The 19,210-nt window shown below is 43.3% G+C and overlaps 1 protein-coding gene across 5 annotated transcripts in view; it reads right to left on the bottom strand.

Moving 5' to 3' along the window:
- Positions 1 to 19,210, bottom strand: part of CPLANE1 (ciliogenesis and planar polarity effector 1) — a 453,269-nt gene that overhangs the window by 62,530 nt on the left and 371,529 nt on the right. For all 5 annotated transcript variants that reach the window (XM_029578626.1, XM_029578651.1, XM_029578642.1 and 2 more), the window contains one exon: positions 4,207 to 4,372. In XM_029578626.1, coding sequence (XP_029434486.1) covers positions 4,207 to 4,372 — 166 coding nt within the window. The remainder of the gene's footprint in view (positions 1 to 4,206; positions 4,373 to 19,210) is intronic.

Genomic DNA, 19,210 nt, shown 5'->3' with positions numbered 1-19,210 from the left:
TATCATCAGACTGTGGGAGATAAGCAGTGCCTGGGATTTCCAATGACAATGAACCTGAGTCAGGGATTGCGTTCTGAGAAGCCAGGCCATTACATGAGCCCATACTAGGCAGACTTGCGCATGTGCATGTTTATAAGCTTAAAGGTACTTTTACTAAACCGCAATAAGGCAATATTGTGTGTTAAATGCTGTTTATTGTGCTCTTTACCTCAAACAACTGTACTCTTTACCTCAAACATATTCTGACTATATTGTGAACATGATCATTTGATGTAACTTAAAATATTCTTTACCTTAAATACTAGATAAATTATTAATACACTCTAGATAATTTCATTTGTTAATATTAATGCATGTCCATAAATACCAACCATTGTTTGTCTGTTAAGTAATAACTATGAATGTCACATTGTAAACCGTTGTGATCTATACATGGAATGACGGTATATAAAATGTCTAAATATATAAATAAATATCTTCAAGATTTCCTCCCCTATTAAAATTAGCTGCTTTGCATGCAATTGCATGCATAAAATTTCCTAATGCATGTACACACATCCGATGTCCTCGTGAGATCTGTTAAAGTGACAGGCCTCCAAAAAACTGCACCCTTCCCCCCCAAAATGCAGAATTGACTCCAGGGGTCTGGATAGATCCATGCTCCACAGTGGGGCTGTTTGCTAAAGTGGTCCCATAATAAAGTTAAAAAACAAACAAACAAAAACTTAGAGACCACAAAACACCTCCCACCTTCCTTCACAAACCCATTTCCTTGTTCTTAAAACTAACTGCTCATCCTAAGCAAAACCCCCTCCATTCCATTAAACAACCCCCCCTTTGCAGCATCCCCCACTCCTCCCTCAGTCAAAATAAGACAAAATCCCTGGGGTCTGGTGGTCTCCCCTAAGCCCCTCCCACACCTGAAAAAAAAAAGACCCTGGTGATCTGGTGGGGGACACCCTGATCATACCCCCACCCTCAGCTCCCCCTTACCTCTCCAAAATCTTTTGTTGGGGTGTAGGTAGAACGCTCCTTAGTTCTGGGCATGGTTGATATAATTTTCCAAAATGGCATCGACCTGACTTTGCTGCTATCATGTGACAGGGTAAATTCCAGGGACTAGACTTTGGCTATGTGCAAAGTCCAGTCTCTGGACTTTGTCCCTATCCCGTGATTTTGGCAAAGTCAGATTGACACCAATACATCTCCAAAATACAGGATATTCCCTTGGTAAAAGCTCTACTAAACACTGTCACCTTTAAAAGGCTAATCTACCATCACTTTTACTCTTCCTTGGTAGTCAGTGTTGCGATTCCGGGTCGGCCCCGGAATCGCCGCTCACCTCGAGGCAGCCCCGGTTCCTGGCCGCCTTCCCTGTGCCTCCGGGGGCCTCTGCCGTCGCAGGCCCGGCGCGTTTCCATCTCGCCCGGGCCTGCAGGCTCCCCTGCCGTCGCGTCCTCGCTTCGGCGGAGCAGCCGGCATCTCTCCACGGCTGGCTCCGCCCCCTAGACGCACGCGCGCACGCGGCTGAGCTCCCTTCTTAAAGGGGCCAGCGCGGGAGAAGCTGGGTACGGCCTCCGATGACGTCAGACGCTGCAGGGCTATTTAAGCCCTGCAGTAGCTCCTCTTCTCTGCCTTGCAACGAGGTTCTCAGGTCCTGCCTGCTCCCAGTTGCTCCGTTCCCTGTTTCTTCTCTTCATTTCCTGGTTCCTGACTCGGATCGGCTTCGGTGACTCCCTGGTTCCTGACTCGGCTTTGGCTTTCGACGATCCTCTGCTTCTGACCCCGGACTGGCTTACGGTGAACCTCTGGCTTCTGACCCCGGACCGGCTTCCGTTGACTCTTCGGCTATCGACCTCGGACTGGCTTATGGTGATCCATTGGTTCCTGACTCTGGACTGGCGAGCGACGACCCCTCGGTACTCAACCTTGGACTCCATCAGATTCGACCCCCGCGGGTCCTCCTAAGTCCCAGCGGCCGAACTCCTACGAGCTCCTCTCGGGGGAGGATCGGCTTCCAGGGCGAAGACCTTCCCGCTACTGGACCAGCTCCGTCGTCTCCACTCTCCTCGCCAAAGCCCTTGGTCGCATAGGGCTTTCCGCAGTTCCACCCGCCAGCCACCCTCGAGTCCGCTTCTGCCGCCTTCCGATCGGCACCAGTGCTGAGTACCGCTCAGCCGCCTTCCATCCTTCGGTTCCGATCGGTCCAAGGGTCCACGAAGTTAACAGTCAGATCAAATGCAATAACAAGAAGCTGGCAGCATGGCAATACAGTAAGCATGTACTCCTAATCTTTGCCTACTGTGCTTCCTGATTATAAAGCTGATTATACATGCTCCCGCCAGACATCCGCCTTGAGATCTGCTTCGCGTCCTTCAAAAAGAAAATTAAAACCTGGCTGTTTAGCCAAGCTTTTCCAGAACTTTGATTATTTTTTACCTCCAGCTATCAAGATTTCTCACCATCGCAATCCCTTTTGCAGATCACATTTATCTTAGATAATTACGCCTTATTTTATGATTTGATTTCTCAGAGACTTTACAACTTTATCAGTGTTATTATTCGAATCTGTTTTCCATGTTTTCCAAGTTCTATAACCTTGTTATATGTACCGCCTCTTGGCATAATTTTTATATTTCAATGTAAACCGATGTGATCTGTATTTTAATACAGGAACACCGGTATATAAAAATCTAAAAATAAATAAATAAATAAATAAAGCATGTGCACAGCATAGGGGAAAAGCAGCCAAGGGGAAAGAAAGCACAAGCTCATGGTATCCCTATCCAGCTAGTCTGACCCAATCTGTTCATAGTACTGTGCCCCAAGGAACCTGAAAGAAATGAGAGAGGTTGGGAGGGAGCTGATGGTAGGAAATCAAGAAGGAAGAGGATGATGGAGAAGAACCTAAGGAGGGGAGAGAAGGAGAACCACCTAAGAGAAAAAGGTGAGAGGAATCCAAGGGCAGAGGCAGATAAAAAGGACATGGTGGAGGAGGAAGAGATGGAGAAGAACCTTGGGTGGGGGAGGCAGGAGCAGATGGAAATTAATTTAAGGGGAGAGGATGGAGAGAAAGCTGAGGAAGAGGAAGGGGAGGCAGAGAAAAATCTGGGAAAGGAGACAAAGAGAAATGTGAGGAAGTAGGTGAAGAAGAACCTGGTGGAAGTGGAGATATGGAGGGGAGAAGATGAGAGGGAGAGAACGGAAGCAGTAGGGGGATGATGAAATAATGATGATAATGATGTACACCATCATCTAGAATAGGGCTTCCCAAACCTGTCCTGGAGACCACACAGCCAGTTGGGTTTTCAGGATATCAGCAATGAATATGCATGAGATAAATTTGCATAGAATGGAGACTCCATATATGCAAATTTATCCCATGTATATTCATTGCAGATATCTTGAAAACCCGACTGGCTGCGGGATCTCCAGGACATGTTTGGAAAGCCCTGATCTAGAGCCCCCTTTTTTTAAATCCTAGATCTGCCCAGTGTGTCACATATGGAATTCTGTTTAATTTCTTTTTTTGTATATGATCAAATTGAAAAAGATAAAGGACAATCATGCATCCTGTTCTTACTTGGGCAGGATATGGTACAAATTCTTTAGAAAAACAGGATTATCCTATATAAAGCAGGATACCTGGCTACCTTAATTATGAGGCTGAATGTGTTTTCTGCAGAGGTTGCTTTGCAGCTTTGGTGTTTGATAATTTGTTAAAACACTGCATTATTAGCCTACAGAAAAATGTCCTGTTTAAGTATTTTTCTATCAATAAAATATTTTGAATCACAATTTCTGCAATGATATGTTGCATATAGAAACTATTAAAAAAATAACATATGCTTGTCATATTTAATAGTTTTCATGTGCTATGCAGTTATCAATCTCATAATTTAGAAACTAAAGGTCATTCCACCCTCTTCCAGAAAAAACAATGTTCATGTAGGTTTAAACAGCAATCTTTCAACAGCCATTTCAAAATTTGCATTGGAAAACTGAAAATCGGTGTTTACATGCCACCATATATGAAACTAAACATTCAATGGTTGTGAAAGAAACGTTTTCATAAGTACCTGCCCTGAACCCAGTGCTGTGTCGCTAAAGTAAGAATACAAAAGCTCACTACAGAAAAAGAAGTTACTAGAACAGCACAGCTTAGAAGGAAGAATTTGCTGCTATGAGGTCACACATTAACCCTACCCCAGGCTGGAAAGGGTGATGCTCCTGTTCTCTCAGTTCGTCCAGTTTTCTCCGGTGTGCTGCCAGTCTTTCCTTTTGCTTTCTCTTCATCCAGGCCTGTATTTCTTTTTTTTCATTTTCTGTTCTCCTTGGAGTATGTCCATATAACGGATCCTGGGCATTAATCCTAAAAATAAATGTACCATCAATTAAACATCAGTTGTTTTTTTTACATCTGCTGAATGCCTTAGTTACCTCTAAATAAAATATTTTATATCCAGGGCCTTACAGGTTATCTAACAAAGATTTTCTTTGGAGGACAGAATATGAAAAAGCAAAAGGTTTCAGGACACAAAATATCAAAAACAAGTGGGAAGGCACAACTGAATAGGTGTGATGTAGTGACTGGGGCACAAAAATACATGTTACAGAGAGCTCCTGGGTCCTGAGCTCCAACCTCTGCTTTGCTACTCACACTCTATGACCTTTGAGCAAGTCACTTAAGTCTTCCTGAGCCTCACTTTAGCTGCTATAATACAATGTGTTTTACTGTACTCAAAGTCTCTATAAAGAATGCAAGACAAGTTAGGTCACGTAGCTACAGAGACCCTGGACCAAGGAATATACAGTTTTGTTTTCAGCGCAGGGAGATTTAGTGGCTTGCTCAGACTCATAAACTTAGTTGTTGCGTGGAGATAATATGAACATTTATTCTTTGCCCTTCCCCTCATTAGAAGCTGTCATGCTAGATGAAGGAAAACAATTTTCCTATTCATATCAGTTTTCACTTTATCGGGATAAGTCACCACTTTCTCTTCTCTCATCTCCGCTCACTTCTAATCATTTTCTAATTTATTTCCTTGAGACTCTGCATTAAGAATAATCAAGCTATTGCAAAATATCTGAAAAAGGTTTGGACTTTAAAAACTTTGCTTACCACAGGGCCAGAGTCATATGTACACAGCAGGTTTATATACCCAGTGGAATATAAAAGACTATAAAAAAATTAAACAAAATGTAAAAAGCCTACCGCAAAATGTTGCTAGCTGTTTGTTTCTCCACTTTCGGTTTCTAACGGAGCTCCCATGAGGCTAATCAGAGAGCAGTACAGTAGAGCGCAGACTCTCTCAGTGACCCCATGAGGGCCAGAAAGTTGTCATGAAGGAGACAAATTTAGTACATAAATATATTACGTTCTCTTTCATTTTATTAGCAAATCTTTCCCTACTAAAAATTATATATCACTAGTGCCATGAATCTCTGTTAATATTGTGTAATTAAATAAGCAGAAGAAATACAGATATGTGGAAATGCTCTTTTCAATACACCTGGAAAACTAGTCCCACTGAAAAAGATTTAATATGATTATCAGAGCACAAGATATATAGACCCATACATAATTTTGTCCTGAAATCTTCTGCATTTTGGGTTTTCATTTCTCTATAAATGTTAACCAGTAATGTATAACCAAACAAGGAGCACTGGTATTATGAAATGGCTCAACAAAATATTTTCTGTGCATAAATTAATACATTTTTATTTTTACACCAGCAAATTCCTCTTACTCTTTTGAGCCTCAAGCTCAGTCAGAAGCAGCCTGTCTTTACAAGGCTCTATTAGCAAGAGATTTCATTCACAACTACATGGGATCTAGTTACCATTTTTTAATCCCCATCCTCATATCTGGCTCAGCCATCGCAGTAGTGATATGCTTCAGCCAGATCGTGGCTTCCTCTAGATCAACATGTGTGTACCTAGCCACTAGATGTCACCCTTATGCAAGTCATTAGAAAATTTCAAAATACATGATGGTACTGGCCACAGTTTGAAATCCTGTAAAATATGAACATTTTACCTTATTCAATTGTCCATACTAGATTTCTTGAGAATAGGTCATTCCTTCCCACCACTCCCATCCCCTATAAAAGACCACTGCCCAGGCCTTCAAAATCTCATCCTTCATGGGCCTTTATACTTCTACCTGCTCTTCCGCCACAACTATGAGCCTTCATGTTCCCCTCGCCTTCTATGGGCCTAGATATCTCCCTCCCTATCCTCTTATCTCACTGCTCACGAAGCATGGCAAGCTGCTGGGCCCGAAGCGGCCTACCTCATCCGGGCCCAATTTGCTGCCGCACGCCGCCACCAGACCGCCCACCCTGGGTGCATCACATCCGGCGTTGGAGGCCCTTTAAAGGAAGCAGGCAAGCCCTCCTTCGCTCCTTTTGCGCCGGGACTGACGACCGCGCTGACTCGCCGCCATCGCACCACCTGCACCTACCCCCCCCCCCCGACTTGATGCCCCACTCTCTCGTCCGGCTCGCTGCATTCGGCAGGGGTGACCCATTGGGGTCTGAGGCCGAAACTGAGACCGAAGCAGCCTACCTCATCTGGTCCCGATTTGCTGCCGCACGATGCCTCCGGACCGCCCACCCTGGGTGCATCACATCCGGCGTTGGAGGCCCTTTAAAGGAAGCAGACAAGCCTTCGGCGTCTTGTGCTGGGCGTCTCAGGAGCGCGACTAAGGGGCCTGCCCCTTAGTGTGCCCCTTTGTGCTCCATCTTTGTGCTACCCCCCCTAATAACCATCTGACATTCTATCAGGTACAACTACCCCCCTTCTGAACCTATTATCCCACCGAGTATTATTTATTTATTTATTTATTTTAAGTTTTTCTATACCGGCATTCGCGATAAATATCGCATCATGCCGGTTTACATTTAACAAGTGGATAGGGAACAAAAAGGTAAAAAATAACATTGATCCTAATAATAGTAATAAATAATGATAATAGTAATGATAAAACATTAACACATTAAACAAGAGAAAGGCTAAGGAATGCAGTTACAATAAAACAAGGGAGTAATACAACTTGGAGCATAGAAAAAGAAGCAGGGGATTAAATAGAGAGAGTATATATGTCAGACTGTGCTTGAAGCACATTGTCTGACATATATACTCTCTCTATAGTATATCTCATCTCTTTCACTGACTCCATAAATTTTGACTTCTGCAGAGGTTTTCTTCATTGACCCCTCAATTTTGCCATCGTCCAATCACCCAGTGTCCCTTTAATTATCCTTTTTTTTTTTGCTTTACCCGCACACTCTCCTGTTCCCACCCTCCCGATTTATCCCCTACCCCCCCTCCCCCTCATCCACACCAGTGACGCTTCTCCTTCTTACTGGCCCCCCTTCCCCCATCTCTCCTACTGGCAATACTTCCTCTACCTCCCCTTAACTATGCGTTCCCACCCCATTCCCACTCTCAAACACTACGCTACCACAGCTTGTGCTCTCCAACCCAATACCCTCTATGAACACTGCACCCCCTCACCCAACTAATTGGCCTTACCACCTTCATGATCCTTCTCTTAAATACGCAGTCTATTGTCAAAAAAGCAGTCTTACTCAATGACATCCTCCTTGATGATAGTCCTGACATCTGTGCTATTACTGAAACATGGCTAAAGGACTCAGACTGTCTTACTAAACCAACTCCCAACCGACTGGTATGACATCTTCTCTATTCCTAGACTCAGGAAAAGAGGAGGCCTCCTTCTTGCTGCTAAAAAAACTTTAGATTAACCCTGCAACCGATCTCCCCCCCCCCCCCCCAAACTGGAAATCGGACTATTTAAATCGCCCAATTTCCAAATTTGCTTAATATATGCTCCCCCAGGGCTCCTTGAAAATAACCCAACCCCCTTGATTGAATACATTACCAAAAACTTAGACATAAACTAACCTGTGATTCTCCTTGGGGATCTCAATCTCCATGTGGACACTTTACCCTTTTCATCCTGCGATTCCCTTCTAGCATCCCTGAATGCCCTAGGTCTCAAGCAGATAATTTCTAACCCTACACATAGGGCAGGCCACACCCTTGATCTCATCTTTACCAATGCCCTGATCCGACCGGACCCCCGTACATGCAAACCCATCTCCTGGTCCGACCATTTCCGCATTGAAACTACCTGCTCCATAAAAAATACATTCACTCCCACATGCACCAATAAAACCATTCACTTCCGTAGACCATGCAAAACAGATGACCTCATCGCAGTCCTCTCTAACGAACTTACCAAATTAAACCTGACTGATGCTGAATCCGCTCTCTCCTCTTGGTTTCAACTTACCAATGCTGTTGCCAATAATGTCTGCCCCACACAATCTCGAGAAATTAACCCAGAAACAACAAAAACAAACCTTGGTACACCCCTCAGCTCAAAACCATGAAATACAAGCTCAGGAAATTAGAAAAAAGATGGCGCAAAGATCGATCCCCTGCCCTACTGACAAAGTTCCGATCCCACCTCCACACCTACCGAGAAGCCATAGACAAAACTAAAAGAGACTTTTACGCACAAAGAATTCATCAACTCCAATTTAATGCCCGAGCCCTTTTTGAATACACATCAACTTTAACTAAAACTACTCCCATCCCCACCCCCGACACTGATGACAACGCCAAATGTGAAGACCTTGCACTATATTTCCACAATAAAATAGAAAAAATTATGTCTCGCTTCCCTTCTACTTCCACACCCACTAATACCCAAGCAACAAACACCACCACCACCACTTCCACGCCCACTATAACCCAAGCAACAAACACCACTGCAGTACTTAAGTCATTCGAGACTCTTAAGTCATTCTTAAGAATCCATCCTTAAGAAAATTAAATCCACAGTGCACCCTCAGATACTATCCCCACCAAAACCCTCCTCATTATCCCCAACATCATCTCCAACCTATATCCAATATCATCAACAGATCCATAACACTTGGCACAGTCCCAAACCAACTTAAACAAGCCATAATAAAACCTATTTTTAAAAAACCTTCTCTTGACCCAACCGATCCTGCCAACTTTCTCCCCATTTCCAACCTTCCCTTTATATCAAAAGTCCTAGAAAAAACAATTAATCGGCAACTAATGGACTACTTAGATGATCATCACATCCTCTTCCCCTCCCAATATGGGTTCCGCAGAAACCATAGCACCGAAACCCTCCTCATTACCCTTTCCGACTACATCCTGAAAGCCCTAGACAAAGGCCATTCTTACATCTTGGCCCTCCTGGACATATCCTCCGCATTTGACACGGTCAACCACAACATCCTAATAGAACGTCTTAAAGAAATCAGCATATCTGGCATCTCGCTCCACTGGTTTCAATCATACCTAAGCAACAGGCAATACAGAGTAAAAATTGGGAACTGTGAATCAAAAACCAATTAACCTCTCACAAGGCGTACCACAAGGCTCCTCACTGTCCTCTACCCTCTTCAATGTATACCTCCTTCCCCTCTGCCATCTCCTTTCCGAGCTTGGTCTTCCGCACTTTATATATGCGGACGACGTACATATCCTCATACCCATAACTGACACTTTACCTAATGCCATGAAGACCTGGGAATCGGCCCTCGCAGCCATCAGCACCCTGCTCTCAGACAACTACCTTGCGCTCAACACCGCTAAAACGGAGCTCCTAATCATCTCACCTCACAATAAAAACTTTAACCTACCCATGCTCAACACACCACCCTCCTCCATCACCTTTTCCCAACAGGTTCGTAGCCTCGACGTCACACTGGACAACCAATTTAACCTAAAAAAGTTCATCAACCCCACCCTAAAAGACTGCTTTTTCAAGCTTCACACGCTAAAAAAACTCAAACCTCTTCTACATCTCAATGACTTTCGCACAATCCTCCAAGCCACCATCTTATCCAAAGTTGATTACTGTAATGCCATCCTCCTAGGCCTTCCCAAAAATGCAATCTAACCTCTGCAGATGCTCCAAAATGCTCATGCCCATATCCTCACCAATGCCCACCTCTATGATCATATCACCCTTGTCCTCAAACACCTACACTGGCTGCCAATCACATCCCGGATAATATACAAGTCCCTCACCATCATCCATAAATCCCTTCACAACCAAAATATGCATTGGTTCAATGAGCACCTCCTATTTCGCACCCCTGACAGACCCACCAAAACAAAATATCTGGCAACGTTGCATACACCCTCGCCTAAACTCACAAAACTTATGCCCATCAAAGTCAGTGCACTCTCCATCGCAGGTCCTGCTCTTTGGAACAACATGCCCTCTAGTCTTCACCAGAAAATATTCCCAAAGAAATTTAAACAGAATCTCAAGACCTGGCTATTTAAAAAGGCATACACCTGAACTATCTTATCCAATACCCTCCCCAAATCACTTGCCTTTACTGTTCCCTCTTTTGTAAATACATTATCTCTAAAGCCTTTACTGTAATTTACTCTGATTGTACATATCTCTATCAGGTCACAGCGATTTACCTTGAATGTAAATAACCATCTTGATAACTTACTCTGATTGTACATATCTCTTTTTGGTCATAGTGACTTACTTTGAATGTAAATAACTATCTTGGTCTTCCCCTGCTTGGAAATTTATGCCCTCCTTACATGATTTCTTAGTTTGCGTTGATAGCTCTTAGACTCAATTCCCCTTTTCCGTGTTTTTTGTAAAGCCTGTTGCTGCATTATCTTATCTGTAAACCGAGATGATGTTCCCAACGACTTTCAGTATATAAAAATGTTTAAATAAAATAAATAAATAAAATAATGGAAGCAGGTTATGAATTAATTTTAAGACTATGCCACTGAATGCTCACGGTCTCCACATTGCCTTTCTCACATGCAAACTTTCTGTTTGGAAAGAAAACCTGCATGTGAGGCAGAGCCATTGTAGGAACTACGAGCGTGCAATGTCTGAGTCCCTGTGCTCACTCGCAACCTGTTGCTGCTATAGCTGCCAGTCCCAGGACCAGCCTCCATGTCCTCTACTTGGAGAGTGATGAGATGGGAAGGGAAAATGAGGATCTAGGGGAGGATGAGGATAGCCCTGATTGTACTTTAGCCTTTGTATTGTACCAAGGAATAAAACCACTTAAGCAAATTTAGAATATATTAAATACTAATTTTCCTTTTTCTTTGTAATGTCAGTCTTCCTCCTCTTCCTGAGCACTTTCAGCTAAAAAAGAAATAGCTCCAAGCTTGGAAGCTCCTGGTGTTTCCCACCTACAAGTGTGACCCCCTTTCTCAGGGCGATCCTTCGAAGACAAGGGATCACCTTCAGATGCACATGATTGAGACAAATCTGGCTACAACTCCTAATCAGGATTCTTCCATGGGGAACAACAAAGCTGTAAGACCTAGGGGATCCACCCATACAGTCTCTTCATAAAAATTATCCAAACAGTGAGGTGTGTTCCAGAGCCAAAATAAAATTTTAGTGAAGTCTACAATCAAGTAAAGGAGTATAGGATGGACAGGAAAAAAATACAGCAAGCAGTCCAGAGTCACCAAAACTATTAAAACTGGGTAAGAAATTGAAACTTCTTCTTGTTCCCACAAAAGATTTATATTTTTTTTTACTATTAAATTCCTTGAATTAGAAAATCTTCTACTCCCACAAGGATTAAATTAAGCAGTTGGCTGGAGCAAGCAGACCCGAGTACAATCTACCTGGTCCCTTTGCTCTGGGTAAGGAGATGCACAGACGTCTTGCAAAGCTCCTCCTGGAATTCCATCCAAGTGGATTAAAGAGTAAATATCCTCTCTCCCTGTGGGACAAGAAAGGAAGATGGCTTTTTCTGTCCCTCAAGCCTCAGACAGCACAGAACTATGCTGCTTCTCCCTAGCTCTCCTGATTGACGACACTCTTGGAGACTCATGGAGTCACTTTTATAATTTTGGGCAGGGGCTCACTCTTTAGGGGATAGGTCAAGGAAATTAATCAAAATCACTCTACTCCCATGAAACCTCCCAAATGCTAAATTTTTTCTACTTTAAATCATATGGTGAAAACTACTATGCTTACACAAGTATACCAGACCAAGATTTGCAGAAGTAATCTGCTTGCTATGGGCCATGGGCTCATCAAACCCCGGTACAGGCCAACCAGTAAGTGCAATCATTGAGTGAATCCTTAAATGGTTTCACTGGGGCCTGCAAGAGCAACAAAAAAGTGAAATTCCACATAGGTATATTAGAAATAAAATTTTAACAATTGGTTTGTAAAAAAGAAATGTGTAAGTGTATACAATTTTGGTTTGTTTTCCCTTTCGCTAGTTTTAGACTATTGTATATTGTTAGGGAATATATTTTGTATCTTCCATTTTGTATACCTAGGTGTTACCAGCACACCTAGAACCTGTTTTGGTTCCTGAATGCTTCGGTGCTGAAGACTGCATTTTCTCTCCCTCTTTAAAGTAGGGAAAATGATGCCTATGTTGAGACTTCTTTGCGTCATGGTATACAATATGAGAGAACTCTGCCTTTTTTTTTTTTTTTTTTTTAATTAGGCAATGGATTCCTCTTCACTGAAATGGAGGATTGAGAACTCAAAAATTCCCCGAGTGTGAAATTTCTGGATCTTCTGTCTCTGTCAGATACTCAGGCAGAGACAGCAGCTTTAGAAATATCACGGGATAGTCCTAAGCAGCAAACACAGCATCCATGCTGATTCAGGGAGGATAGCAGGCCCCACAGACATCAAGAAGGAAGCAGAAACTTTGCTAAAACTACTTGTCTGAAGACTACTATATTTTTTGTTTTCAGCACTGTTAAGATAAGCAGGCTCTTGGTTGCTTACTTTTGCCTGTAAATAATAAAAGTCTGCAGAAGAATAGCTGACTATTCTGTCCTCTGGCAAGCCATAGACCTCTCACGCTGTGTAACATCCAGTTTGCTGTCTGTCATCATGAAGAGAGCTGAGGATAGGTTGAACTCAATCATGGAGAACTTAAAAGTAACAAAACAATTCAGTTTTGATTGTTTTTTTTTTTAAGAGACTTGCAAAAGAAAAATAGGCTAAAATATTTTGAAAAAGAAAGAGAAAATAATGAAGAAAAAATGTGAGAGCAAACAATTTGACTGAGTGGCTTAAAGAGAGAGAGCAAAAAGTGAAATTTTATCTTATCTGCTAATTTCCAATCCAGACAAGTGGCTTATACTTCCCTACCAGCCAATGGAGGAAGAAAGAAGCTGGTTTGCTTCTGTCACTGTATATAGGTTCCCGTGCTTACCTCAGTCTGCCAGTATTTTCTGTAACAAGCTCATTACTTAAATCCTCCCCACATCCCTCTTACCCATAGGCTTTGCAAGGAGAAAACAGTGGTAGTCCACTCATGATTTGGCAAACCAGCTAACAAGAAGCCCAATAAAGCTCCTAAATTGTAAGATATAAGAACTATATTCACATAGATACCTTCAGCAAGACTGGGGAATAAACTCTACCGATATAGAGGACAATAAACTAGAGCAGCACAAATCAATCAGCAGTTTGGGTGGGTCTGGACTGATCTGGCAGGACTCAAGGAAAGGAAATTAGAAGATAAGATTACATTTCACCTTCCTTATCTTGCCAGACCAGCCTAGACAAGTGAGATATACCAAAGCAATTCTCTGACTGGGTGGGATACTGCTAAAAAATATGACTGAGCCAAAAGCAGCATCCTCTCTGTCTTGACTTTCTAAACAATAATGCTTTGTGAATGAATAATGCAAGGAAGCCCAAGCAGAAACTAGGTGAAGCTCTGCTCATGAATGAACCCTAACAACTCTGGGAAGTGCCAATCCTTTATAAATGTATGTGGCGCAGATGGCCTACTTGATCTATTGAGCAATCAATGCTTTAGAAGCAGCTTTCTCTTCTTTTGTCCACTAAAAAGAATGAACAAATGATCAGTTTTCCTGAAAGAATTAGTCACTTTCAAATATCGCAGAAGCACCCTGCAAACATCCAACCAGTGAAGATCTTCACCACCTACCATTAAGGAATCCTTTCTGAAGGAAGGGAAGAAAATGGTTTGGTTAAGATGAAATTGTGACATCACTGAAAATTTGAAAAAAGGCTCCCAATAGGAGAGGGCCTGAAGCTCTGAAATCCATCTCACTGGACACATCACTACCAGGGATGCAGTTTTTAAGGTTAGCTCCCTTAGAGATGGCTTTCTTGAGGAACTCAAAAGGCGCACTAGATAACGTTTATAGAACCAAATTTAGATTCCACAAGGAAACAAACTCCCTCTTGGAGGCCTTTCAGGAAGTGCGAAATATCTTGACACACCATAAGGGATGCAAATTACCCGTGTAATAGGCAATAGCTGCCACGTGCACCTTGAGAAAATTAAAAGCCAGCCCTTTTTCCAGACTGTCCTGTAAGGCAGCTAATGGCAGTTATTGACACCTTCCATGACAAATTCACCTTTTCTATACACAAAGACTCAAAAATCCTCCACACCGTCATGCAGGCCTGTAAAAGCATGGAAATCAGCTTATTGGATTAAACTTTCCTTGCTAAACATATTCTCGCAATGGTCAGGCCATAAGACAAATGAAGCTGGATCCTTGCAAATTATCAGATCCTGTATCATAAGTCATCTGCAAAGTGGAATCCTAAGGGGTTCTCCTTCCTTGATTCTCATGAAGTCCACAAGCCAAGGATGTCTGGACCAACCCAGCACCATCAGAATCATCAGATTCCAGACTCCAGCTATTTTCTGCAGGACCTCTCCCTCAATGGGCCACATAGTGAAGACATACAACAGACTGCAAGGCAGCCATGGCTTTATTAATGCATTCAGACCCTTGGAACCATCTTATGGTTCTGCAGCTGAAGAACTGACCAATCCTGGCAATCCTCTTTGTTGCCATTAGATCTATAATAAGCCTTCCATGCCTGGCCACAATTAGAGCAGAGGCTTCCTTTGAAAGTTCCCATTCCCTTGGATCTAGGGTGTGTAGACTCAGGAAATCTACTAGGATATTCTCCACTTCTGCTATGTGAACTGCTGACAGCACCCACTTGGGCTACTCTGCCCATAGAATGAGAAAACTCACTTTCTTGACCATTTGATAACCACTGGTTCTGCCCTGGTGATTTACATACGCCACTGTTGTTGTACTGATGGACTGAATTCACACCACCTGAACTTTGCACTAGATGATTCAACTTCTGTATGACTTGTGTCTCGTTTTCAAATGATTGCTGGAAAACTGGTCTCCAGAGGCCTCCGTATACCCTGTGCCACTTAACACAGACAGTGAGCTCTCCAAACAAAAGGGCATTGGTCATTATTGAGACTCAGGACAGGGTCTCCAGATCCACACCAGCTTCCAAATTCTTTGTACCCAGCAACCAGACCAGGCTGCCCTTTATCTGTGGTGACAGTGGGAGCTTCGTAGAATAAACCCAAGACTAAGGCACTGGCAAGACAGAAGAGATTTCTTTCCTCGACTGTTCTTTGTGTTGAAATGGGCACCCAAATACTCCAAGATAAGGATAAATGAGAATACCTTCTGACGCAAGACTGCTGCTACTACTAGGATCATTTTCAAGAAAGTTTTGGGAGCTGTAGCCTGCCTGAATGGCAATGCTCTACACTGGAAGTGACCTTCAGGAACTACAAAACAGTGGAATCCTTGATTGTCCCTCCTAATAGGAATGTGATGATTAACTTCCCTAGATCTGATGGAAGCCTAGCACTCTTCTTGCCTCACTACTGTGGTAACTTGCATGGTAGCAGCTTGGGAACTGCCATAGGAAAAGAGAGGCAGACTCTAGCTGTTCTTTAAGTGCAGTTTATTTACAATCAGGCCGATACAGTACAGTGCGCTCCGACAGAGTGCACTGTTAGCTGGCATTTGGACGCACTAGCTTTACCCCTTATTCAGTAAGGGGTAATAGCGTGTCCAAAACATGCGTCCAACCCCCCCTGAACCTAATAGCCCCCGCAACATGCAAATGCTTTTAGGTATTCCCATGCGATTCAGTAAGTAAAATGTGCAGCACATTTTACTTTCAGAAATTAGCGCCTACCCAAAGGTAGGCGCTAATTTCTTCGGGCACCGGGAAAGTGCACAGAAAAGCAGTAAAAACTGCTTTTCTGTGCACCCTCTGACTTAATATCATGGCGATATTAAGTCGGAGGTCCCGAAAGTTTAAAAAGTAAAAAAAAAAAAAATTTGAAATAGGCCCGCTGCTTGAAAACCGGACGCTCAATTTTGCCAGCGTCCAGTTTCCAAACCTGTGGCTGTCAGCGGGCTTGAGAACAGACGCCGGCAAAATTGAGCGTCGGCTGTCAAACCCACTGACAGCCACCGCTCCTGTCTGAAAAGAGGCGCTAGGGACGCACTAGTGTCCCTAGCGCCTCTTTTTACCACCGGGCCTAATTTAAATAAATTTATTTACTGTATCGCGCGAACAAGAGAGCGGCTCGCCCGCTCTCCCACGATTTTTACTATATCGGCCCGAATGAAACTGAGAAAGGTGCATAGCAAAAAAACGAAATAGGTAGTTCGCCTTGGAGTTCAGGTCTCACAATTAACAAAAAGCAATGCAAAGCGAAGCAAAGCAAACAATGTAGGCAGCTCACCTTTACTTCAGGCAAGTTCCAATTCGAAACAAAGCAGGTCTTTAACTTATTGTCACTCTCAAACCTTAATCACAGCAGATCTTCTCATATGGTGGGTATCTGTCTATTCCCTGGTGTCCACTTAATCCCTCTAGGCCCTGAGGTCTTATACTCTTGTGAAGGGCTCCTCCCTTCACACAGGATTCCCTGTGAGTCTCAAACTTAAGGAAAACCTGGAGAGACAGCTGTGCCTGGTCCTTTAAGGTAGTCTGAGGGAGTTTTTTGCACATTCCCTCATATACCCTCCACCTCAGCTCAGCCTTGATGGGATAAGCATCTGCCTGTACAAAGGACATTTCTCTATATGAGAGAAGACTGAGAGGAATCTTGGATATAGCTCATGAGATCTGGGAAGACGAAGCAAACCCCGGGCAGAACCTTGTTGACTATGTCTTCTGAGTGCAGGTTCGCCTAAAAAAGGCTGCAGAGGCAGCCTGCCTATGTCTGGAAAAGGCTCAGAGCTTCCAAGCTTGAGCTTACAATCGTCCCACGGTTCAATGAGTATTCCAGCCAGGGAACTGCATCTTTGTTCTCCTCCCATCTTTGGAGAGCAAGCCGTTAGCTGTTGGCAAGTACCCTATGAAGTTTTGGAGAAAACAGGGCCCATGGAGAACAAAATCGCTTAGTCAGATAAACAAAAAAAACCCTCAAATCTACCACTTAAACCTCCTGAAAAAGTAAATCAAATGGGGAAAACCCCATCGAGCTCTGTGGTACTTTGCGGATTGTGAACAGCACATAGGGTAGAAATGAGTCCCAGGTCTTGCTGTCTTCATCCACAAATTTTTTCAACATGTGTTTCAGCGTCTGATTGAAGTGCTTGACTAGGCAGGATTGCAGGTGATACATAAGAGGTCCGCAGAGATTTTTATCTTGTGCAAGGTGCAGAGTTGTTTCATGACCGTGGAGATGAAAGGGATATCCTGATCTTTCATGATTCTCCTTGGGCAGCACAAGTTGCGAAAAAAATATCTATTAGGATGGTCACTATTACGTTAGGCTCTTCATATTCCATAGTTGCACTGCTTATGGATATCTTGTGGCATAGTACAATATGATGAGAATGTATTTGTTTCCTTGAGTTGATCTCTCTAGTGGCCCCCAGAAGATCCATACCCATTTTTTTCAAAAGGGGTCTCGATTATAAGTATTGATATGTGAGGTGCCACCCATACTCCAGCAGGTAGGGCAGGACCAGCAGGTAGGGCAGAACCGGCAATACAACTGGACAAGTTTATGATGGCCCGGCCAATAGAATTGTGTCAGTATCTTTTCCCGAGTCTTTTCCTCCTCTAGGTGACCCCTTAGGTGACCAAGTGCTAACTGCATGATCTACTGATGATAGGGTTTGGAAACCAGGAATTGTTCTATCACTTCCCTCTTCCATACTCCCTTTGTGACTCTGTAAAGTAAATCTCCTTTTATTACAAAATGGGGAGGAACTGAGTCTGAGAACTGTACTCCCAGGACTATCTTTCCGTCTATATCCTTTGCATTTGTTCCTGGGCTTAAGGATTCATCTTCCCTCTGAGCCTGCCTAAACAAATAAGCATGGGGGTAGTTTGCTTATTGCGGCGGTTAATACCCTAAACCATTTAAGCCTGATACTTCACTTGGAATGTATATACAGCGTTGTTCTCTGCTTCAACGGCAGGGTGAAATGTGAAAAGAGGATTTACATTCAGACAACATCCAACAAGGCATTGATCTGTGCAGTCTGGGTAAAGTAGCATTGGGGTAACTTGCTTGATGCGGCAGTTACTACCCTTAACCATTAAGCCTTATGATTTACCTTTGTTGCAACTCCAACAATACTCTCTGCATCAACGGCAGGGGGGCAGGAAATTTGAATCAAAGTTACAAACAAGGGCCCTGAACTTGGTGAATATGGGAATATAAGTGTGGGAGCTTGCTGGGCAGACTAGATGGGCCGTTTGGTCTTTTTCTGCTGTCATTTCTATGTTAAAGTTCCCCGGATAAATCCCAGTTTCCCTTTCCAAGGAGCCAGACAAGACATTCTGGGTGGGTGGTTGTTCTCCCTCCAACACTGAATCCTCCACCCCAGCTGCCTCTAAATTAGCAGCATAGGTGTATTTGTCCTGTTAACATTGTCTCCAGGACTAGGGAGTCTTAGAGTTTTATGAAAAAGATTAGGGTTATCCCATGGAAGGAATTCTGGAAACTCCAACTCTTCATGGTTGTAGCTGGACAAACCTGTTGTAAGCTGGTTCCAGAGACACTTGAAGTTTGGACAGTCCCATTCAATGAGCATGAGATAGGGTGAATATTCCCACGTCAACCATATCTTGGCTCGCTAGAATCTTCAGTTGTACCCAGCTTCTTAGATATTGTCAATGGTTCCCATGAATGCATGCCGGGGTCACTACCTTGTTGTAGTCAATTTGGACTTGCTTCACCAAGTCTCTCCAAACAGGTGTTTTTACACTCCCAGATTCCACTAATGCTTGTGTGGGAACACAAGGTTGTCCTCTGGCCAACCTGTCAGTTGATCATAAACATAGAAACTCCCTGGCTGGAGACATCCACGAAGT

This window comes from Rhinatrema bivittatum, chromosome 1 (assembly GCF_901001135.1).
Source record: "Rhinatrema bivittatum chromosome 1, aRhiBiv1.1, whole genome shotgun sequence".
Taxonomy (NCBI): domain Eukaryota; kingdom Metazoa; phylum Chordata; class Amphibia; order Gymnophiona; family Rhinatrematidae; genus Rhinatrema; species Rhinatrema bivittatum.
This window is presented reverse-complemented; position numbering and strand designations above follow the sequence as displayed.